Below are 25925 nucleotides of genomic sequence, written 5' to 3'. Positions count from 1 at the left end.
GGAGTTGGACAATAATGGAGAGATTCAAGAAGAAGTGACAACATGTAGAATGCAACAGGAAGTTTCTGAATGGTTAGTTGATGAATATATGTTGCTGATCTTCATTTAGCATGTTCTGTCATAATAATCCATAAAATCGTTTGTTAAGTCAAGTCATCTTCATTTATATAGTGCTTTTAACAATGTAGATTGTTTCAAAGCGGCTTTACAGTGATAAACGGATAATTTAAGGTAACAGAGATTGTTTTGGCTTTATAGCGGTTTTTGAATAAAGATATTTTCCAGCTAAAGTTAGTTTTGATTGATTCACTTCCGGCGCAAGGATCAGTTAGGGGCCGCTAAGATGACATCGTTCTCTCTACACTTTAAACGCGAACCTGTGAGAAACGCTCATGTGTGCATTAAGAATTAATTCTATAGTTATGTGTGTTTGAATATATGTGCGCAGGTTTGTAATTCCCTACAAACCAAGCCTTAACAAACTACTTGTCTGGCCTTAAAAAAATTTAGACAGAATTTTATCACTTCGGGGTAGATACGCGAAACCGAAATTATCCCGACAACGCTTTATCTGTAGAGTGGTAAAGGGATCCTCCATACGGAGAGACTAGTTGGCACTTCAGCACAAGTGGCACAAGGTTTTATCCTTTATCTGGGCTGCAGATCACTAATTGAAACTGTTGGCTTAATTTTCTTATAATATTGCTCTACTGCCATTTTCACTTTTAGTGCTTACAGTTGCACTAGGGGAGCTGGTCATGTATTATGGCTTTTCAGCTGTGATGTTGAGATACAACAGTTTAGTTTAGGAATGTTGAAGTGTACAACATACAGATGTGTATCCATTTTCAGACTGGTCTCATTGATTATAAGTAGGTATTCCTACGTAACGTATAATACTTATTTAATATACTTTTTTGTACATTTGGGTAGATGCTGAAACAACGAATATGGCTGTACTGACAGCATCTAGAATAAACAGTATTACTGATATAGAAAAGTCAAATATTTATGAATCATTTATATCATAAATATTTATATAGTAAATTTTTTGCCGTTTTTAATACATTTTAGATCCCTTAACCTTATCACCAAACCTAAACAAAACCACTACAGTGAGTTTTTTATTTGTTGTTGTTGTTTCAATACACCATTATGTTGATGTATTTATCTCTAAACCTAACCAATGTCCTAAACAATATAGGACAAAGATAAATGTAACAGACGGACAAGTTTAAATCACAATAATTTATGGAATTATCCAAAAATGGCAAAAACGTTGTACCAAGGCAGCCTATACATGATTAGCATTTAATATATATATATATACATAATGTTTAAACAATTACAGAAATTGTGTTCATTTCAAGATTTGATAGTGTTGTTTTGTTTAAAATCTAGCATGATCTAGCACCAGAAGTCACACAGAACAGAATGAAATGTTATAATTACAAAATAAATGAGTCAACTGTGATAAATAAATGTGATTGAAAACATTGATCATAAATGCAGTATAATCAACTGATTAATTCCATGAATGAAATATTCTTAGATTAAACAAACGTTTAGATGTTGTCAATGTCAATATTTTACATTTCCGTGTCTATGCAAACATACATAAATGTATGTGCGGTAAAATATATACAAATATACCATGAGATCATGTTGCCATTGTACTTATCACAGACTAATCTAAGGTCTCCATGTATATTTAAAAACATGAGACATACACTATCATGTCTGATTAAATATTTCTCAGGCAAATAATAATGAAAGAAAATCAAAAAAATCATTCAACATTAGTATGTGTATGTCTTAGCATTTCCTTGGTGGAAAGAGCAGAAAATCAATAAAAGTGCTGTGGGAAACTCAGAGCTTAATGCCACGCACACCAACTGCTGTGTGAAATAACACCATCAAAGAAGAGCAAAGAAATGCAAGAAAATGTTGAAATTCTGACGATCGATTTTTGGCAAAGACAAACAAACTTTATTTGTTCAGACATATGAGAGTGTGAGGTAATGAGAATGACTCCTTAAAGATTATTCACAACTAGACCAAAAAAGCCCAAAAAGTGGATAAATACATTCTGTCATTGTTATTTTATTCCATTACACTTCCGCTGCCCTGCTCTAACTTGCAAGTGAAGCTAAATATAGTGTAATGTTAAAATGGAACACTTAAATATTAAATGCTTTGACCTAAATGATGGGAAGCTATGTTGATGTAGATGCAGGTCCTAATGCATCTACATCAATGTGGCTGCGCTACAGTATATGATCACGCTATCATTCATTCAAGTGCTATTAAACCCTTCAAGCATAAGATGCACAAAAAAAAACTCAAATCTGAACTGGTGCAGCACCCGAAACACACGCACAGTGCTGCATTAAGTACCTTTCGCGTTTGGACGGACACAACTTCCTGTCTTAAATTAGTTGAAAAGTGTCACATTGACGTAAAGAACTGTGAGATAATAGGATGTGTCAGATCCGAGTCGTGTGAGTCAGGTCTTAGTGACAGCAGCCTTATAAACATTCATGTTAATTCAAGAACAAAATAAAATCACTCACTGCTCTTGACTGAATAACTTTTGTAGCTTTTATAAGGATTCATCTATATTCAGTTTATAATGCATTTTGATAAGCCTATTCAATTTCTGCATATTTACCTATATACCTGAAAATCTTAAAGCATGCACTGTTTGCAAGGTTACATGGGCCAAAAACAACGTTTTTTTGTGTGCATTTTAGCATGGCAAGTAAACATCTGAACTGGCCCACATTTTTTAAAGCCTATTAAATGTTAAAATTGATAGCTTTCAATTATACTGTATATGTTGTATGGGTATAATTAATGGCTAAGGGGGGGGGGGGGGGGGGGGGCTTGGGGGTCCATTTAATAGAGACATGAGTATCAATACTGGTTGATCACTCCGGTTGATGCAATGTGATTAGTATTCATGATTGAGAATATTCATTATATAAAACATTTCACATTCTGTCGGAGTCATATCCTTCTAGACAAAGCTCCGTCAAATATCACAACAGCTCTTTGTGTTTGAGTCCGGACTCATGGTCTCTTCCCGATCCCACTTTCTATTGCTTCCTGTCTCTCTTCAACTGTTTTCTCAAAAGCAAAAATGCCCAACAAATGCAAATTGTTTACATCTAAGTAACTTTTAGCATCTTCTTAATCTCGGGCCTTGTTATTATTGGTCCTTTTCATTCACAGACGCATTGAATGACCAATAATATTAAGCCCCGCCACCATTAAGTTCTGTTTAATATGAAAAATATCCATTCTCATTAATACATGAATGCCTGGTTGACTTATGTTTTTTTAAACATCAAATTAGATCCTATATGAATGTATCTTCTAACACAGTCCATCTAAAACTGTGTTGTATTATGAAGAGAGGCTATGGTGAGATTTAAAACTCACATTTAGGAAATGTCTTTAAGATGTTTTTGATTCATATGATAAGATGTCAATTAAATGTTTGTACTCAGTAGATACTTTGCTCTTTGACCGACATGTTTAATCCGTCAAATCTTTGAGAAAATGCGAGAAAGAGTTAACCAGGATGAATGTTTGCTATGTCCAATTTTTCGTGTTTGTTATGTAAATTGTTTAATCATTGTACTATTTTTTTTTATGTGCTTAAAACTAGAAGAATGAGCCCAGGGCTCAGCTTACCTCTAGCTCATTAATATTAATTGGGCCAAGCAAATGGGCGCTCTAGGAAGGTCATATCAAGCAATGTCTGCATGGTCTAATTAATATTCATAAGCTAAGATTCTGTAAATTCACTCCTCATGTCCTACATTTTCAGCAGGTAAATAAATGCTTTAACAGTATTTGGCCGAAGAGATTCAAGTGAAAAAAATCATAACATGTAAATGACCCTTCCACAAATGACAAGACGTTCTTTTTATCTCCCACATCTACTGCACAATTCTAAGGCTGGCTGAAAAAAAGATTGTTTACCACTATTACCACATGCATTAACTCTCAAAACAATAAAATAAAAAAGCTAATGAATATGTTATATGCTAGTTCCATGAAGAGCCATTAACATCTATAAACCTTTCCATTCCATAAAAGGTTTTTTATAATGGAAAAAGGTTCTTTAGATTATTAAAGTGTTCTTCACGCCATGAAAAAGTTTCTTTGCGGAACCCAAATGATTATGAAATCGCTGTGAAAACCTAATTTACTGATGTTTATTTCAAAGAGTAGATAGTCAAAGTTTATTTTAGTTTAAAAAAAAATAGTAAGATGCGATGAGAATGTAAAGTAGGAAAAGATGCAGTCGCAGGTGCAAAGACATTGGTATGGACAGAGTGGACAGTGTCACAGAAGTATAATGGATGTAGTGATGGAGGAAGGCTTCTCACTATATCCTTTCTTGTGTGTGTGTGTGTGTGTGAGAGAGTGTGTGTCTCTCTGTGTGTTTCATTAGAACAGTTGTTCTTCCTGCCTACTTGGGCAATAAGCCCCATTTCTGTAGACATCTTAAACATACACACATAAATGAGGACATATACCACAGACCACTACTGTTTTATTTAAAGCTAATTAGCTATAATTAGGCCTTCCCATAATAAAGAAGTTTAGCATTTGTAAAAAAAATAAACATTATTTACTTTGATTATGAATCAAGTCATCACCAGGCTGCTCCAAATGCAGGCTTTTTTCATAAACCTGTATACATTTGGCAAAGGGAACATAATACTGTTCACCCTTGTGAAAAAAATTACTTAATTGTAGTGAATGTGCACATGTAGTTAAAATCTTAAAAATTATATTTTGTTTGTACAAAAAAACTGCACTTTAAGATCATTTTATATTAATACAAATAAATGGCCATATACACTTTCATGGCTGTTCTTAACACACTAGAAGGTGCACTTTGTAATAATGTCAGATTAATACATTTTAAATCGGTGTTTTAATAAACTTTAGTCGTACTTTAAAGAAGTGCACACTTATGTTGATGTGTTGACAACATACTAAAGCACATGCAAAGTACTTGATTATAATGTGTACTGAATAAATGTACTAAACTTCTTATAATAATACTATATTTTACAGCACTGTTCAAAGTTAAATTACATATAACTGAAACTGAAGTGGGTCAAAAAGCTGAAATAAAAGCTAAGTAAATTATTAACATGCAATTCAAATGTGAAGTGAAGTAAAGTGTATTATTTCAATAATAAGTAGTCTTTTTTTAAAGTATACTACTTTTCAATGGCACACGTGCATAAAGTGGACTGGGGAAGTCACCTGAACTCAAGAAAAACAACCAAACAATGTAACATGAGGAATAAAATACTCTCATTTGAATTACTCAACTTAATACCATTGTGTTGTTTTCTCAAACAAGTTCCTCTTCCTCTTTATGCAAACACAAAACTCCTAAAACACTTGCCATTTCAAATGCAGCCAACAGATTTAACTGCTTTATTCTGCATCAATCAACTGCATAATGTGTTGCGTTTAACTTCTCAAATGAGAAGTGTGGTTATGTCTCCTATCTGTGTCTTTGTATACTTTTCACATCATTTCAACCTTTTGAACCAAGTAAACTTCCTGCTTGAGGTTTTGTTTTTGTTCTCAAGTTTGCATTGGAGGAGCAAAAATCGTTGACTTTTTTAAAGCATATCCTGAATGTTGCCTGATGGTTTTGCTCATGAATAACTGAATAATGTTTTACTCAACCTCTTCGTCCTTCCAAGATTATGGTTATTTACTACACTTTCTTTTGGACTCATTTTTGTCAGTCCTCTGCTATTGTTGTCGAGCAACCATATGTTTGACACTGAACACAAAATAGCATTTATTTTTTATTTAGTGTTCAGTGTCACATGCTAAAAATACAGTGTTGCCTCGAGCACAAGGGTGACCTTGCACAAGTACCAGGGGAACGTGGGACCGGGTTGACTTAGGTTGTTCTCTAAGCACAGAGAAATGAGATACAACTAATGAACCACACAATATCAGGAAACTTGTGAAAAAAGAAGTACTTATACTGAATGTGTACTGCAAATCATAATTAATAAAAGGCCACTTAAGTGTACTTAAAGAGTGCACTTTATTGACTATGTTTCTTAACGCGCTTCAGTACTCTTTAAAAAGCTTATGGTAATAATGTCAAATTAAATGTTTTACTTTAAAGTAAATTTTACATCATGCATGCTTTGAAGAAGTACACTTAGTTTATTGTGTTGACTATACATACTAAAGCACATGTAAAATATTTTTACACTATACTTATTTATTTAACTGTGTTTTATTCAATACTTAGTTAATATAATTTAAATGCACCAAATTATGCAAAATGTGCAATTAAAATATATGGCATTCAAGTTGCAAAATAAATTACATTAAAGTATATTTTAGTTTACCATAAATGCATCTCGGTACATTCACTTTAACCATAATAAGACAACAGAAGTGATACAATTGCATACAAAGATGTACTTAAGTCCTATAATTAAGTGGGTCAAAAAAGCATTCAATTAATTGCTTTTAAAAGAAATGTTAACTAAAATATATGCACTTAAGTGCCATTCAGTTTACACTTAAGTAAACATTGCATTTAGTTTACACTTAAGTACATTGTTTTAAAGTGTATTATTCCCATAATAAGTGCTCTTTTAAAAGTATACTAAAGAATACTTTTTAATTTCTCCTATATCAACTGAAATTTTAAAAATAAATCTATAATATGACTTGTCAAAAAGTGTCCTATATTTTAACTTGGGTTGAGACATGTCAATAATCTGGGGTAAATTGAATAAATTATTAAATTATATATGAAAAAAAAACTGAATTGCACAAAAAATTATACAAATATTGATAATTAATTTGCTGTCATTATCCCTTTTTTAATACTTATTCTTGTTTTCATAAAGACAGTGTTGGATTGCATAATTCAGCTATAGGATTAATACTCAGGATGTTGTGATGTGTTAAGTGGTGAAACTTTTCTCTTTCAATATTTTGGTTAAGTAGTGAAGTGGAATTATCATCAATCAAAAGCATTGCCTCACTGCTGTCTTTTTTTTTATAAAGATCAATATGAGCTAAATAATTCACAGAACATCTTGGGTAATATATCAACTCTCAGTGTCAGACTGACACAAAGTACTGTCTGTAAGCAACACACAATAATAAAAACCATGCATATTTTGAAAAGGATCCTTTATGTAAATTTAGTTAATTCTTTGTCTTGTGGAAAATCTCTCTTTTTGTTTATTTTTAAAATGGTAAACTTATGAGGACTGTATTCATGAAATCAGAGATACTCTCATAACCTGAATCCAACCCCAAGTGATCACAGGAGATGCATTTGAGACACATTTAGCTTATCCACACAAAAAACATAATAAAAGAGGATTATGGTGGAGATGAAAGCGATGATATGCAGGAAAAAATAACGTATTCAAAATGTTACAAATCAACTTTGCAGAACAAACCTATAACTGACAAAAATGAGCAAACAGTGTTCAGCATGGTATGAGAGCTTATAGCCTATATTAAAAAGTGCAAAAGATGTGTGCATGGAGGAAACAAAGTGGAGAGAAATTACACATAGACCCGGAAGTTTAGTTCACCTTGTTCTAGGCCATGGCATGACAGTTTCATCCTCTCCGCCTACATAAAGGTCAACTGGCATATCACATCACTTCCTGTCAAACAGGAAGCAGGCCCTATAATAAGGGTGATGGTCACATTTAAACTGCCTCTCTGAAACAACCCTCTGTGTGTGTGTGTGTGTGTGTGTGTGTGTGTGTGTGTGTGTGTGTGTGTGTGTGTGTGTGTGTGTGTGTGTGTGTGTGTGTGTGTGTGTGTGTGTGTGTGTGTGTGTGTGTGTGTGTGTGTGTGTGGCTTGAAATTAACATATAGGGCCCTATCTTGCACCCAGCGCAATTGACTTTGTACACTGACGCATGTATCATTCCTATTTTGCACCCGCGCACAGCGGACTTTTCCCTCCACAGACACACGTTGATAAATTAGGGAATGAACTTGCGCTCGCGGGGGCGGTTCAGCGCAAAGAGGAGGCGTGATCCGGCGCAAAACTCCCCTGGTGCTATTTTCCAGTTTTAGAAAGCAATTGCGCCACTGACCAGGAAAAAAACAGTCTAAAGACAGTGGCGCGTTGCACGTTAGTGATATGGTATTTTAAGGGCGCGTGCTTGGCCATAATGTAGTGTGTTAACGCGCATCCACTTTGATTCTCTAATATAAACAGACGCAGCAGTTTTCATTTTTGCAAATCATACATTATTACAAGGAAAAATATTAACACACGAGGGAAATCATTGTTGTGTCCATGAAGATGTGGAAAAAGATCTATCTAGATTTTTTTTTTTAATCATCTAGATTAGGCTACACATTTACCCAAATTATAGCTACGCCTGTTTAACCGAAGCTAATTTGGGTGGGTTTCTCACATCATCCCCAATGTCACTTCTCTGTGTTTTACGGCCCTGACGAGAACATCGGTCTCTTTGGCTGTGAACTGCTACTGGCATGCGCTGGCAAATCCGCCGTTATAATAGCGATCCGCCATGGAACAAGCGCACCGGCTCTTAAAGGGACTGTAAGAGGACGCTCTGGTTGGTTTTATTTCACGTTATGCCCAAACCACACCTATGAATAATGAAGCTACTTCAGACCAACCCCTTTTAGATTTGCGGCAGGCGCAAGAGTCATTTATCCCGCCGGGAAAATAGCAACAGCGCCCGGATCCGCCCACAAAGTTACTTGCGCTTTGTGCTTTGACACTTGCGTTTCAGATCGTTAAAATAGGGCCCATAGTCTACTACTTAATATTTAATACTTAAAATAATCATATTTTTATATATAATACAGTTTTCAGCTGTAAACTTTTAAAATGGCATCTGAAATAATACACTAGTCTAAGTGCAATGTAATGTAAAAAAAATAGATTTTTCTATACTGAAATATCTGAAACACTTCCATACTCATTACTACCAATACCCATTTTCTCTGCCCTGTTTACACCTGGTATTCAGATGCGTTTTGGTCGATCGGATCATAAGTAGATGAGAGAGGCACATTCTCGTTCACACCTGGTGTTTTAACCCCTCTTTTGTCCACTTTCAACCACTTCTGTCCTGACTTCTTCGAGGGGAGGGTCTATGAGCGGGTAAATATGGGGTTTTATTAGATCATTTGTTCTAATGGTAAAAATAAGCTTGCGCAATATATGAATGTGCCCGGAGACAACGAAAAAACATAAGGAGAGCAGCAACTTTCGTTTCTGCCCTGATAGACCAAGTCTAAATCTGGTCTGGCTAACAGACTCTTTTGACAGAAATGCAATATCATATACATACCTATGTTTTCAGTGGTGTATAAAGACCTTATATAATGAACAATATGTTTGTATTACCTTAGAATGAGCCATTTCTATCTACATTCACCTCGGGTCCCCTTACATTGAAATAGCCATTTTGCGCCACCATGGCCCCCAAACGTGTTTCGTCACTATGTTGTTCTTCGTGCAAAGAAGCAAGCTAAAGTCAGCGAATAATCGTTTTACTGAATAATTAAGTGAACCTTACTTAATTTCTTAATTTATCTTTGTAAAGAAACCTCATTGCTCCACTGGCTACTCTCTTCTGTCATAGACATAGATATAGATATTTATAGATAGACATAGATATAGATAGACATAGATAGACAGATATTTGCCTGTCGGCCACCGTAACTTCTGTTGGTTGCAATTCCCAACCTCACCACTACATGCCGCTAATGTTTACACAGTGAACCTTTACAAATTAGTTCAAAAGAAGGTATACTGCATTTCATTAGATATAGCTTTTAAACCCATACAAAACAATTATTTATTTGTTTTATTTTTTAATTGAGATATTCCAAGAGAATCTAATAGCTGTTTTTGGCAATAAATAAATAAATACATAAAATATTGTAACCTTAATTTATGTTTGTGCCCAGAGATTTGTCATGTTTGTTTACACAGATTTTCCAGAGTATAAATAAGGCTACTCAGTCAACACTTATCCAAAATGTAAATTAACTTATAGGGTCAGAGTATTGTAACATGTAACTTGTCATTGCAGATGAAAGTCTTGGTTACTATTTCAACCTCTGTTCCCTAATGGAGGGAATGAGACGATGTGTCGAGTACTGACACTAGGGGTCGCACCCCTGTCGGTAAACTAATGTCTTCCCCTAGCCTAGGCAGAGCTCCGCCTCTGTCATCAGTCACTGTGTTTATAGGAAGGGGGTAATCCATCCGCCGGAAACTGAAGCCTCCCCGGGCGCCGCCATTGTAGCAGAACTTCACCTGCTGTTAGCATTCCATTGACTCCCATTCATTTTGGCGTCACTTTGACAGCGAATAACTTTACATCTGAGGCGTCCAAAGACTCCATTTGTCTATTATTAATTTCTAAAGAAACACGACAGTGTATAAAAGGCTCCATTACTTTGTATATACGTTATGGCCCCGTAGAAGCCGTTTTTGTAAAAATAGGCTAACGATTGCGTCATAACCACGCAACTCTTTGTCGCACTGTAGAGAAATTACCGTATAGACCGGCGGAGAAGCTTGCAAGCAATCGGGGGGACGTGGAGGCATAAAGTCCGATAAAGTGAAGGGAGTAGCCCACAGAGAGTGATAAAGTTGCTCCTGCTGCTAGCTCATGCACAGCTAATACTCACGCTCTCCGTCTCTGCGAGATTCGAAAGGGAATGATTCAGATTTCTCTCGGCACAGCTACTAGAAGACTGACAGCTGTCAGACACGTTGCTCACGTCACATCTACGTCGTCAAGCTCAGTTTGAGCCTGTGCAGTTCGCCTGGAGATCAGGAAGTGAGTGCTTCAAATGGGCTTCACTTTTCTCGGTTGAAATCTATGGGGTCGATCTTACATACTTTCTATGGTTTGTAGTTTGCTACTTCCCGGTTGGTAATCCACAAACCTCTCCTCAGGCAGGATGTGATCTCCGTAGTGTTATTTCCCCTACCGAGGAGGAAGAGCACTTCTCTAGTACTACCTTAAAAAAAAGAGAAAAGGTCAAAAGACTGACTGAAGCAACCTGTTCCCATTGTAAGTACTGTCCTTTCTGTCCCCGCGTTGTTCGATGGACTACATGGCTTACGTGTGGTGTTGGAAAGGTTACGATGTTGCGAGTGCACTTGTTACCCGGCAAGCTACTGGCCTGCACCACCCAAAACCTTGTAACTCGTTTCAGCTGTTGTGGTGCTTTCCATTGGGACCCCTAGTGTCAGTACTCAACACAACGTCGAAGTGACCTCCTGTCACAACATTGAACTCCCCGCTGAATGGCTGGCACACGTTCTCGGCCCCTCAGCACAAACCTGAAGGAGTGGATGCATGCCATCTCCTTTTATACCCGTAAGTCCGGGGGAGTGGCACATGCAAATTCCACTCGCCAACTCTCATTGGCTTTTTCTCACAATATCAGAGGTGTTTGGGGCTCCCAAGTGCAACCCCAAAGTGTCAGTACCCGACACAATGTCGAAGTGACTGACAGATAGGGAACATATGTATTTCCATTAGGTGCAGTTTGGATGCTGCATCAAAACCTTCAGTAAGGACAATATTCAAGCCCTCAATACTAAAACTGTTTAAGCCTTTTCTCTTTTTAATCCCTCACTGCATATAGGGAATTTAAAACTGTAAGAAACACTGTGCATCTTAGCAAGCTGTGTATTGTGGCAACTTGATATGGTTTAAGTGTTTTACATAGGCCCCTATGGGTCATTGCAATTTACAAAAGCATAACAGTTTGGCAAAAATGACTGCATATAATTTGTTAGTATGTGTGTTGGGACATGGAGGGAAAAAACATAATAAACATATACTATAACACAGCATATAGATTGTTATTAGTAAACTAATTTGCATTCCCTTAGTCAACAAATCCTCAGTAAATGCTGTAAGTGTTTTTAGAATATTCAGTATTTTATTTCAACCTATAACTTTAAGAATTATTTTCAAGTCCGTTTACAAATTGTAGGCCTAGAAATAGCTTTTAAATCCATACAAAAATTATTTATTTTATTTATTTTTAATTGATATATTCCAAGAGCCTCTAAGAGCTTTTTTGGTTTGTGCCAAGAGATTTGTCATGTTTGTTTCCACAGTCAACACTGACCCTATAAGTTGAGTGGTAGATCTTTCATCCTAAATCAAATATAGCTTTTAACCAAACAGAATAAAAAAGGGATCATACCGAGAGCTAACAAAGCTATGTGCAACTTCCTGCTCATACATATTTTGTGCCCTGTTGCAAATGCAAATGTTTAGTTGTTACTTAAACAGCATTGAAAGGTATTCTCTTTTTTATGTATACAAATGCTGTTGACTATCATATGCTGTTAACATATATTAATGTTCTCAACAGATACTTATCAAAGTATTACTCTCTCAAACAGTAAAAGGCCTACATAAGTTAAAACACTACTCTAGTTGGAGTTGTGGGAAAGTGGAAAGTTTTAACAGAGATAGTTAATTTCAGCTATCAATTAATCTAGCTTGAACCCACATTAACAGGTGATGCACTTGGAAGTGAAAACAGTTGAGAGAATACAGAGGCTGCAGGATAATCATATTGACTCTATTAAATATTTAGAATGTTTGATAATGCATCCTAAATGTTTTATGTAGTGTAAACATAAATGACAAAAAAGAAACATGCCACATGAAAAAGGCCCAATTGATTAGGTATACCAGAGGACGTGAGTGGGTTGACGAAAGCCTTGTGCAAATGTGTCTCAAATTATCATATCAACAAAAGTTGTACATTAACTAATGTTAGAAAATTGGAAGTGAAACTGACACTTAAATATGTGGAGTGAGAATGGGGTCTCAGTTCTTTATCTTATCAGAAAGAGGAAACGGACGCAGTAGCCTAGTACAAATAACCAAATTTGTCAAATGCACAACGCAGTTCACACTAAATGTTTCAGTCTGGCATTCGATTCTGCTGCATTACCTCAGTGTGCGTTTGCCCCTAAATCTACTGGAAAAAGTTGTCTATTTCTAGAAAGGAGAGTGTGAAATAAGATCAGGACGTGTGTGTGTGTGTGTGTGTGTGTGTGTGTGTGTGTGTGTGTGTGTGTGTGTGTGTGTGTGTGTGTGTGTGTGTGTGTGTGTGTGTGTGTGTGTGTGTGTGTGTGTGTGTGTGTGTGTGTGTGTGTGTGTGTGTGTGTGTGTGTGTGTGAGAGAGAGAGAGAGAGAGAGAGAGAGAGAGAGAGAGAGAGAGAGAGAGAGAGAGAGAGAGAGAGAGAGAGAGAGAGAGAGAGAGAGAGATGAAACCGTCAAATCCTCGTCGTTCACCTTTAAAATACATCACCGCAGTGCTCGCGTATTAGAGCTTCACTGGCGCGCGCATCGGAAGGGCTCGCTGCACCACTGCACCTGTTCTCGGGGTTGCAAATCACAGGAAGTCGCTGTGCAAAAACGGCATATTCGTCGAGCTAGGTTTAGCATAAAAGACGCCAGTTCGACAAGAATTACGCGAGGGGAATGAGAGACTAGACAGCTGTCAGACATCGCTTTGTTGTTGGTGAGTTTCATTCGACGCCGCTATTTTTAATGCGAGTGACACCAAATGCCACTGATGCAACCGGCATTAAGACAGTAGCAGCGTCCTGTTAGTGAGAAAGGATGTGCTCGTTTGCTTCTTTGTTCATTCGGTTACTTCGTCCTGTTCCGCTTGGCATGTAGCAGCCAAATGATTCATATCGTGCGAGCAGCCTTTGTTATGAAAATGAACTGCTCATCTAAACACTAATTCTATTGTAAAGAGATCATATTTGTGGAATAATTATAATAATATAGATTTGTTTTAGCGTAGACGAGTCTGTTCAGAGGCAGGCAGATTATTCACACAGCTCTCACTGCTCATCCACACTGCCCTCTTTTTAGCGACATTAAGATGAAATGTGCATGGATGCTCATAAGAAAGAAACGGCACATCAGCACAAAAATGATGCTGAGAAAGACATGATATAGCCTACTCAGGGGCGGTTCTAGGGTCAGTGGATATTCAAGGTTTATCCCAGACATCTGTAGATACGTGTAGAGCCATCCATTGAGTAGCCTATAGCCTAAATGTTGCAACATGATGGGGCCTATATAGGCTACTTTATACGTTAAAGGTTTTTTTTTGTTTTTATTAGGTCCAAACACTAAACATTAATGGAGCTAAAACTAACAGTTTTGAACAGAATTGTGAGGGCGAAGTTCATAATAAATATTTTTTTTGTAAGAACCCCAAATGGCCTCACTTGTGTCTAGCTGTATATTTTGTTTTATGTTTATGAAATATTGGTTGCTTTTTGCATCTGACCAAAACGCTAACAATTTCTTTTGGGGGGCGGATGCGCAAGTTAGTGCTACTGAACACCTTTAAATTACTTTCATATTTATTTACCGGTGTGTAGCCTATGTATTTATTTATTTAGCCTAAATACATATTTCTTTAGTTGGCATTATGCTGGAATTGGTAGGCTAAATGAGCAAAATCATTGTTGTCCATGACTGACAGTTATTAGCCTAGGCTACTATTTATTTTTACTACACTATTATTACTTTATGCCTTAAACTACAATTAGAATTGCAGGAATAATGTTGTGAAATTAGTGTTTTAAATGTACATTTTTGAATATAGAATCAAATATCATTAATTAACTGATTCGTTCAAAGCAGCTGATTAATTCATAAATGAAACACCATGCAGGAATCCCGACCTCATGAAAGTGCGTATCTATATGACGAATGTTATCGTGCCATTTATGCGCCGAAAATAGTTTTTGCGTGCTTGATACGCAGTTTTCGCGTGCATATGATACGCACTTTATGGCGTAATACGCACGCACTCCCCATCCCTAATCCTACCCAAGGGTTTTCAGTGCGCATTTGCACGGAGAAAAAACAAAAAACAAAAAAAAAGATCATGTTGGCGCTAGTTTGATCGGAAGTATTTTCGTTCGTGAAATAGAGCAAACACAGTCAAAATTTACACTACGGTGTTTAAAATTTTAAATTAATATCAACTTTGTTTGTGTAACTGTTGTAGGCTATTATAATTAAAATATTAAAATTGCATTTGAAATCGTGCTGATATTCGTGAAAAAAGCACTTTTGCTCGTGTGATATTGCTCAACATGTCATATAAACATAAAAGACAAAATTCATATCTTGAATTTTGCGGGCATTCTTTTTTTTTATTAATGTTGGTGGTATTTTCCATTAGCCTAAGCTATTTTATGCCAACGCCAGACATGCTTGAGTTAATGTAGGCCTTAATGTAGGGCTATTGATTAGTTAGGCTGGCTCTATATAGGCTAGATATTGCAATAGTGGCTTAATTTGACAGCTGTGACAAACAATGCGAAGCTTAGGGTAAACAACACTATCGTTACCTTGCTGGCTGTCACCAGTGAACGCTGCTCCGCTTGATTTGCCTGGTGGCTATGACGAGGATCTAGAAGAGGGGGGAGGGGCAGGGGCTCGTGCGGTAGTACCTAATGCAGTTTTCGGGTACACACTTAATTGGGAATTGATGCCATGTGCCAAATTGAAATAAAAATTCAAATATAAAATAATTAAATAAAAAAAATCCACTTATGACGCAGAAAAGGGCATTTACAGTAGGTGCTTGAGCACCACTAACACATGCCTTAGTGTTGATGTTAACAAGACATTGTATCCTAAAAAGCTCCCATGCATTAGGCTATTGGTTGTAATTCAGTTTGGACTAGTGTCATTTTAGATATTTGTAATGCAGTTTTTACTTGTGATGCACAAATTCTATACCTGGATTGGTATCTGCATGGACATGGACCTTTGTTGTCAAATCTGTCAGACAAATACAATACTGTGCATCCCCCATATTAGCTATAGACTCTGTTTACTCTTCATTTTATAATGCATTGTTGTGTAGTTGGCATGTTAGTGAAGTAGGCTATATATATAATAAACTGGTTAAGAAATAAATCAGTCATGGTATCGGATATGTATTGGCTAATAAGCAGAATTCAGCTATATAATAATTCACATCGAAGATATCTGAAAATGCGATTTTGTAATAATTCATTTGGGGGATATTTACAATGCAATGTTTACTAGTAATTCACTTGTCTGAATTGACTTCCATTGTTTTGTTTTGCTTTTTATTTTCGATATATGCAGTTGTGTTTTTACATAATAATTATAACTTAAGTTCAATTCAAGCTGTCTAATAGAAATAAAACAAAAAATCACATTCATGTTTTGCTTAAGTTACTTAATTAACTGTAGATATCTATAATTTCATTTTTAACTATGATTATTTAGTCAAAATGAGATTTACAGTGGTAACTACAATTTAATTTGGAGAATGGCCAGAAACAGTAACTGTAATAACTGTAAAAAAAACTATTACAACTAGTCATAATTCAGTTTTGAGTAGAATTATATTTACTAGTCAAATGAAACATATCTGAAATTATTACATTTAGTGAGAATTATTATAACTAGAAATAATTTTAAGATCTTAACAAGTGAAATTATGAGTAGCATTATAGATACAGTGCCTAGAATAAGTGAACACACACATGCTAAAGTTGAATAAAAAGAAGAATAAAAAATAATCTTTTGGAAATTGATCTTAATGCCTTAATATATATAAAAATATATGCCTCTATGGGAATTTAACATAGGGGTGTCGTAACTTATGCACTCTGTATTTTAAGGAAGAACATTTATTTATTTACGATACATTATTTATTCACAAAGAAAATTGGCATCCTTAAAGGTCGGAGTTTTCCTCTTTTTTTATTTATTATTATCAAGGCATTAAGGCATTTTTATTCCTCTTTTTAGTCAACTTTAGCATGTGTTCACTTATTTTAGGCACTGTATCATCAAATGAATTATTACTAAATGTAATTAAAGACATCTACAATAGTAATTCTTACTAGTCAGAATTGCATTTTAGAGCTCTTTATTCAACTCATTATGGTAATTGCATCCAGGCGGTTAAGCGTTGTGGGCAGTGAATAAGTCAAAGAAATAAGTCCTTGTGTAGCAGGAGTTAAATCAGTTGCAGTCAGAGCATTAACACTTGAATCTGCTGTAATCTGGACTCAAATTGTGAATTGCACAATAGTATTTAGTTTTACATTGAAAATGGATTGATAGATTAAAGAATTTTTAATATATTTTTTTAATAAACTTAAAAACATTTTTTTTAACATTTTTTTGCCAATATCCAAAACTGACATTTTGAACTATTCCAACTGCATGTTTGCTAATTAAGTTTTTATCAGTAAAAATTCAATAAGATAGCTTTTTTAAATAGCCTTAAATGTAGTTGTAGAGCACATTAATTATATTTTTACTTGTCAAAACTGAATTACATTGGTGACACACTGGTGACATTCAAAGACAAATCTGCTTGCCATAGTATTCAAGGTCGTTTGACCAATCGGCGGCATAATAATTTAAATGAGATTTCATTTTGTTGCTGAATAAACTACTGTGTGTACATGCGCCAAACTTTATGTGTGACACTACATCTGACAGAGTAGACTGTAGCTCTGAATGATTTTATTAAAACAAAGTTAACTTATCATGCATGTGTCTGTTCCTCTCCCTCCTTACCCAACAAACCAGAATGTAGAGATAGAGATTCTGAAAGAGGATGGGATCAGACCAAATCATAAGGCAAAGAAATCATGCAACATGGGTTAAAAAAACCTGGCAAACAATGTTGCATAGTTTATGAGTACTTTCCAATGTATTGGCAAAGTTTGCAGGAAGCCTCCTCCTCTTGTGAGCAGAGCAGCTATTGTGCAGGTCAGCTGGGTGGATGTGGTCTGATGTACGGCATAGTCTGTATGCTATTTTTGACTGAAAGGAAGTGTATAAAAATGAAAACTGTTCTACCTTAACAGCCACATCTTGTTTGCGCTAGCATTTAGATAGGCCTCTGATTTTTTTAGATTTTTTTTATGCAAGACGTGCATTATTTGTTAGATTTATTTATGTAGGTGGCAGGTATTACATGCCCAGTTACACACCTACATGTATACATTCAATGTTTTTTGCATTTTGCACATATTTTGTTGTTGTCGTTGTACTAATTGTGTGCAGCGCCTTAGTCAAAACCAACTTGCTTCTAAATTATTTAAAACAAATCATTAGTATGTCAGTGTGTGTATTTCAGGAATGGGGCACATTTGGTTACATTTTAATTTGGCAGTTTCACCAAAAAAGAAAGCTGGATTAGAGATGATTAATCTTTTTGGTAAGTGGTACGAAGACCAACCAGCTGTCTGTGTATGTGTACTGTACTGTACTGACCTATAGTGCCGCCGTAGGCAGATGGTTGTGTTGCCTATGCAGGGTTCACCACTGGCTAGGGAAGGTTAACACTTTTTGAAAGAAATTTAAATTGAAGTAGGTGGAATTACTAACCCTGTCCCTAACCCGTGCAATCAGATGATCTCTTCATCTGCAAGATCTCCCAGTGTATAAATAACTTCAAGCAAGTCAAGATATGTGCACATAAAGTATAAACAGTACAGCAGAATTTACCACAGAATCAAATGTACTGCCTTACAACCCAAGCACAAAGTGTATTTTACAACAATGCTATCTATATAACATTTATTATCATGTAAAACCTATTAATAACCTACATGTCATTGTGTTTCAGGAATTCAGTGGAGGATGCAGCCGTGGTCTCTAAGGGCACAGAGCTTGTGGTTGGCCATGAACGTAGAGTCACAACGAGGTGTACCTGACTCAGAATAAACCAGACTGGGAGTCAATAGGAGGTCCAACTCTAATCCAAGCTGGGGTTTGGCCTATAACATTAATGATTAGAGTACTGTTGTGTATTAGAATTTAAGATGGTTAATGAGAGATTGAAATCCTATCTGGAGCCTGCGCGGCTGTTATTTTATTCCAAGGAAGAAGGTTGCGCTCAGCCCTTCTGAATATTTTAGTGAATGAGGAATCTATTGAACTGAGTTCTGCTGGCAGTGCTGGAGAATTTAGGTGTTCATGGCTAGAACAGAAACATTTGTGTCCGTCACTTAAGTTCCTCAAAAACTCCTGACTTATTCACACAGATGCAGTAATTTGGTGGGGAGACGTAAGAAAAAGGGGCAAGGGGATCTGAAAAGTAAGAGCTTCCCACAACTTCAAATCATCAGGGCATCATGCAGTCAGATGATCTCTTCATCCGCAAGTTCCGCAGGCAGAGTCCACGCCCGCCCCTAGCGAGAGTGAACTATGACCCCAAGCTGGATGGTGGTAGTGTGCGGACACGAGTCTTGTCCGAATGGCCCCCCAGGAGAGAGCCAGAGGGAACAAACTGTGACAACGTTACACCCAACACAGCTTCACTGAATCTGAGGACAGTGGGTCGTGGACACATAATGCAGCGCAGCAACAGTGATGTCACCCTTGGCGATTTGGATTCAACGGGACAGGTCGGGAGAAAGTTGCTCCGAGCAGGGGGGGACAAAACTCTGTCTGCGGGGCAGGGGGAGTACCTCCACCGAGAATACGGCAGCCTCTCCTCACTGGAGCGACAGACACAGTGCGTAGATCCTGGTGCCGAAGAACAAGGCGTTCTCAGTCCCAACGCCTTGCGCTTCAGAGATCCGTTTCTTCTTTTGGGGCTGCAAGAGGCACCTCCTGAGGTGGACGGCTTGTATCAAGCAAACTGTTCTCCAGCAGTAGAAACTTCAAAACCAGTCAAGCCCCCGAAACCAGAGGGGCTCGGTAAAAAGGCCAAACCGTCCCCTCCGCAGGCCACTCACTTTCCCTGTGAACAAGTCCCAGGCGGTGCTTGGGTGCGCAATTTTGCACACTATGACGTACAGAGTATCCTCTTCGACCTGTCGGAGGCTGCCACTAATCGGGACAGCATTGGGCGCAAGAAGAACATCACATCTGGAGCGTCAGCTGCCTCTCAACTCCGTCCGCTCTCTCAATCCACACCTTCCTCAGTTTCTCAGGGTGGAGGGAGTGGCACGGGAAGTGGGATTAGTTCAGAAGATGTAGAGCAGTCTTTGCTGGACGAAGGAGATGGGAATGATAATGATCTCCTGCTCAGCTGTCCTCACTTTCGGAATGAGATGGGTGGTGAGGAGAGCGTGGGGCTTGGCCTGCACAGCAGGTGCAGGTGGAGGAGTCTTCAAAGCCCCAACGATGCTGTTTCAGTACTAGAGGAGCCCAGGGAGAGCCATGTCCAGCCCCAGGGGAAAAGTAACTACTTCATAGAGCATGCAGACCTTGGGGCTCGTTACTATCACAAGTACTTTTACATGAAAGGTGAGGGTGTGTGTAGCGAACTACTTTTGCTTGTTTGCTCTTTTTGAAGAAACATATCATAGGCTATACTCGTTTTCATAGCTTAGTCTACTTCACTCTCAGAATAAATGTGCAAAAAATGTTACTTTTAGGGGTACAACAGCTTGGGGGTTAGCCTTAAAAGAGTGGTGCCCAATCCTTTTCCTTTCTGCAAAGTTCAGCTCCAACCTTGATCAAACAGCTAATCTGAAGCAGCTAATTAAGATATTCCGGAGCACTTGATAATTGCAGACAGGTGTGTTGAGCAAGGTTGGAACTGAACTTATCTTAAGGTATATCTCCCTCGAACACTTCATGTTTTGCATGTCTCCTGGATCCATCGCACCTGATTCAGATCATCAGCTCATGACTCGAGACCTAAAATGCGTGTATCAGATAAAGGAAACATACAAACCGTGCAGTATTGGGAGTACTCCAGGAATGTGGTTGGAAACCCCTGCCTTAAGAGGTACTACTAAACATTGTAAGGCACACGTGTCAAACTCTGCTCCTGGAGGGACACCTCCCTGGAAGTTTCTACCAAAGCCACTAGAAGGCAAACTGCAACCTTAGCCATAAAAAAGTATAAAGCCTGCTAATGCTGCAGTTCTTAGGGAAGGAGTTTTTATTTTTATTTTTTATAAAGGATGTCAATGGAGAAGAGGCTTTACTATACTGAATAAACCAGGAAGTACCTTATTTAATGACTTGACAGCCCATCGGCTAATCTTCAACATGTTTGCTCTTAGACAATTATTTGAAATGTATCTATTTTTTAAGTTTACACTGAAAAAAATACTGTTTTATAAGAGAAGTCACGGACAATTGTGCAACAGGTATGATTCAGTTTACGGGACTTCTCATTCTATGGTATCTGCAAACAGTGATTGACTGTTGCACAACTCTGAACGAAATTCTGGCTGTAATTGTAAGTAATAAGACCATTGCTGCGTTCCAGTTCACGTACATATACTATGCTCTAAAAGCATGTACTGTTTTTGTGAAGAAAAAGTACATACTTTTGAGTGTGTGGCAAAAGAGTAGGCAAGCTCTGGGATATAACATTTTAAAGTACAGCTCTGTCGCTTAGTTACGTACATCCTGTCACCGTTTAGACAGCCCTGTCAACCATCTTGTCAAAGTGGAAATTCTCCATATTCAAACTAATTTTCTACCCTTTTTGAGAGAAATGTTGTTGCATGTTGATCCGCCAGTCGTGGGTCTTTACGCAGGTCTAAAATTTAATGACCAAACATATTTTTTACAAAAGTTCACAATGCTGTTGCAGATTAAATATAATGAGTATAACATTGAATACATATATTTGTGTTAAGTTAGATATAATAACTCAAACCAATTTATCTAAACTTTTCTACTCAACCGTTGGACTTGCACATCCGCCATGTTTATAGTTTATTAACACATTTTATTCATGTTTGTAGTTCTAATTGAATCCTCGTCCAACATGCAAATGTACCATACCTTGAAAGTACCATAGTAAAAACATGATTATTGAGTTAATAAGTATAAAAACACAAACCAACACATTCTCACCTGCGAAAGGTTATCCCATTTCTATGGGGATTTAAAACTCGGCAGTTTCACAACCAGCTGCGCAGTAATGTTGTGGCATCATTGATTATTACTGTGAGTGACGACACGCTGACCGTTGCAATATGGTGTGCGCGCCAATGTGTCTGGAGTGGTGGAATGTGACATCTACTCATACATATCTATGGCATGCATGCACAGATCTGCGCTTCGAATTCTAACCCGAATAAGTAGACCATACTACGATTTGGGACACACTAATTTTAATCTCAAATATTATTTAGGACGGATAGTAGGCTATGCGAATTGGGACGCAGCACATCTCTCTCTAGTAATCCTGAAGACCTTGATTAGCTGGTCCAGGTGTGTTTAATTAGGGTTGGAGCTGAACTCTGCAGGACACTGATCCTCCAGGAACTGAGTTTGACCTTTTAGGGGTAGATAAGGTACAACGTTTTCTCTTTTAGCTCCAGTGACAAGCTGTTGTAAAGGTGCAGCTTTGTACTTTTTTTCTGACAGTGTTGTAACCATGTCTGTTATTGCTTTGTCAAACCAACATACTGTTATTGTATTCCTTCTTGTTCTTTTGTATTTATTTGTCTTCTAAGACCAATATTTCTGACTGTAAAGGCCCCTGAACATCAAATGTGATGCAAATGCAGAGCTCTCAAGCGGAGAGGACAGATTAACCATTTTGATGACTCATTCTCCACGTCAGATTATTATTCTATTTTCTGTCTAATCAAATGCTAGGATAGGATTGCAAAAGATGCAATGCACATAAATAAAAAATAATATTTTTAAACAACACGTTTCACTACAAAAAATTTGACTGTTTTACTGTATAAACAGTTGCATATTAAATCTTAAAGGGGGGAATCTGTTATCCTTCATTTTTATTACAACTATAAAAATAGTTGTAGACTGTAACAAGCTGTAAAGTGCAGCTTTGCCAGGCTTTGACGTAGACAAAGCGCTATTGGCTATCTAGTTCTGAACATTGACAAATATGTTAATTCATAAAGAATCATAAATATTAATTGTTAATATTTTGTATTAATTATTAACATCTTTTCTTTCTTGTAAACCAGACCATCAGAATTTCTTTGGCATCGACGACCGTTTGGGGCCAGTGGCTGTCAGTTTTCGCAGGGAGGAAAAAGAGGGATCAAGTGGGTCCCAGTACAACTACAGAATCATTTTCAGGACCACTGAAGTAAACACAAGACTCTCTCACACACAGAATAAGTTGATAAAGACATTTTGAAACCTTTTCACTCATTCGTTTAAAGGAGTTATGTCCTATACTTTATCATGTTTATATTTTCCTTGAGGTCAACTTATGTTGCTATAATTTCCACTAGAAAAAAATGGTCAGAAATTAGACAATTTTTACACTTTTTTTTTGTTTGTTAAGGTTTAGTTTTTTTTCAGAGTGAATGAGATCACATCAAGGAAATTCATACACAAATGTACCATTTCATTTAAATTTCTCTTTAAAGAAAAACAACAACAACACATAGCATTACATTATTACTCACTACCTCTAAAAGCACCTGTCCTCAGGCCATAACCCAGTACTTTACATAGATTAAGATATGTAGGCCTATTTAACTTTTGACGGACAGAAAAATAAATTAGTATAATAAATTAGAAACATTGCTACTATGATCTCTTAGGTTCATTTTAAAATTCAACCTTTTTTATGAGGTTTTAAAGCTGCACCTTTATATAATTTTGAATACACGACTAATATGATCAACCTCAGGGAAAAAATAAATAAAATGTATATGATATAACCCCTTTAAGTCTACATTATGTCTTTTGCTCTCATGAATCGGTCTTGTCCCTGTCATTTTCCTGCAGCTGAAGACCCTGAGAGGTTCAATCCTGGAGGAGTCTGTTCCCTCCGCAGCACGTCACACCACGCCACGCGGCCTTTCACCCAAGAGACTGCTGGAGTTTATTTTGCCTGATCTCAACCTACATTGCCTCAGACTGGCCTCCACTTCGCCTAAAGTCAAAGACACACTCCTTAAACTGGATGAGCAGGGGGTAAGGGATTTTACATTGAGCTGCTTTTTGTCATTCTGGTGAATTTACAATTCGTGTTTGAAGGTTACTGAAACGCTAATAGAAATAAGGTGCGCACAGAATGCATGTATGGATATACATATATATATGAGTTTATGACACTGGCAGTCAAAAGTTTGGAATAATTAAAAATGTGTGTCTCTTCTGCTCACCAAGCCTGCATTTATTGGATCAAAAATACAGTAAAAACTCTAATATTGTGAAATATTATGACAATTCAAAAGTAATTGTAATATATTTTAAAAAATGTATTTATTAATTTGATGGCAAAGCTGAATTTTCAGCATTATTACTCCAGTCTTCAGTGTCACATGATACTTCAGAAACCATTCTAATATGCTGATTTGCTGCTGCTGCTAAAAAAAATTCTTATTATTATCAATGTTGGAAACAGTTGTGCTGCTTCATATGTTTGTGGAAACCGTGATACACTACCATTTAAAAGTTTGAGGTAAGATATTTTAATAAACAATAGAAATTAATACTTTTGTTCAACAAGGATGCATTCAATTGAAGTGAGGGTTTAGACATTTATAATGTTACAAAAGATTTCTTGTTGAAATAAATGCTGTTCTTTTGAACTGTCTCTTCATAATAGAATCATGGCAACAACAAAAAAATTCACAGTTTCAACAAAAATATTAAGTACCAAAAACTGTTTTATACGTTGATAATAAAAACTATTATTAATAATTGAGCACCAACAACAATTCAGAGTAATTGAGAAATAAATCAGCATATTGATTTCTAAAGAATCATGTGACACTGAAGACTGGAGTAATGATGCTGAAAATTCAGCTTTGCATCACAGGAATAAATTACATCTGAAAAAGATTTAAAAAAAAACTTAATTCTTCCAAACTTATATATGTATGTATACATGTGTATAGGCTTGAAAAGTGTTGTTTTCCTCAATGATAACATGTTTCCGAACAGACTGTAAAAAATAAATGTATCATCTAGAAGCTAATTGTTATCAACATTGCATACTGCTTATCACATAGATGACCGCAAATAGACAGATTAACGGAAACAAAACTTGAACATATACAGGTACACTGATAACATGTCTGACAGTGGCATTTGAAATGGGTCTGATGATTTGATTTCAGTCCCAGATATTGAGAATTGCAGCAGAAATGTTGTCAGTGATAAAGCCCAGCAAAAGCCTGCTTTTGTAGTTACGCTGCTTGTGCATGCAGTGTGAAACAGGCTGAGTGAAAAAATGAGGAAGAATGGTGTTGTGTGTGTGTAGAAAACTAGTTGGATAAGCAACCGTAATTTCATCATTGCTAATGCGTGTGTATGTGTGTGTGCAGTTGAACTTCCAGCGTAAGGTGGGGGTTATGTACTGCAGAGCAGGACAGAGTACTGAGGAGGACATGTATAACAATGAGAGTGCCGGCCCAGTGTTTGACGAGTTTCTGGACCTTCTTGGAGACAGAGTGCGACTCAAGGCCTGGGAGAAATACAGAGCTCAACTAGACACCAAAAGTAAGAAAAAAACTCAAAACACACACACATACACTTGAATATGTGGTTTACGGGACTCTCCATAGGCGTAATGGTCTTTATACTTTACAAACTGTATATTCTTTCCCACTATACTAAACCTTACCCCTAAACCTACCATCACAGAAAACTTTTTTTATTTAAAAAACACTGTTTAGTGTTAAGTTTAAGTTTAAGTTAAGGTTTACTAGGTGTGAATGGTGTTAATGTCCTCATGAACCATGTTTACATTGTAATATGTCATTATAGACATTTGTGTCCTCATAAACCATATGCAGTATAGAACATACACCATTTTGGGTTTATGGGGACTTTCCATTGACATAATGATTTGTATACTGTACAAACTGCACTGTAAAAAATGTGGCTACGATTAGTTAA

General features: G+C 36.8%; 2 protein-coding genes across 8 annotated transcripts in view; both read left to right on the top strand.

The window, feature by feature from the left end:
- Positions 1–25925, top strand: part of LOC306989869 (sodium/potassium/calcium exchanger 3) — a 164321-nt gene that overhangs the window by 15679 nt on the left and 122717 nt on the right. The gene's annotated exons all lie outside the window — the stretch shown is intronic.
- The window catches only part of sipa1 (signal-induced proliferation-associated 1), a 53688-nt gene that overhangs the window by 1848 nt on the left and 25915 nt on the right, over positions 1–25925 (top strand). For 5 of the 7 annotated variants that reach the window (XR_013795745.1, XM_079595874.1, XM_079595872.1 and 2 more), the window contains exons 2-5: positions 18742–20369; positions 23030–23154; positions 23805–23993; positions 25352–25526. Coding sequence is in view for 6 of the 7 variants with exons in the window: in XM_079595874.1 (XP_079452000.1) it covers positions 19250–20369; positions 23030–23154; positions 23805–23993; positions 25352–25526 (1609 nt within the window). In the remaining variant the exon portion in view is untranslated. Of the gene's footprint in view, positions 1–13434; positions 13603–18741; positions 20370–23029; positions 23155–23804; positions 23994–25351; positions 25527–25925 lie in introns of those variants that run through there. The other 2 variants (XM_079595875.1, XM_079595873.1) reach the window with 2 other exon arrangements.

Source organism: Phoxinus phoxinus, assembly GCF_949152265.1.
Source record: "Phoxinus phoxinus genome assembly, chromosome: 2".
NCBI lineage: Eukaryota > Metazoa > Chordata > Actinopteri > Cypriniformes > Leuciscidae > Phoxinus > Phoxinus phoxinus.
Note: the sequence above shows the minus strand (reverse complement) of the source record. Positions and strands in the feature narration are given on the sequence as shown.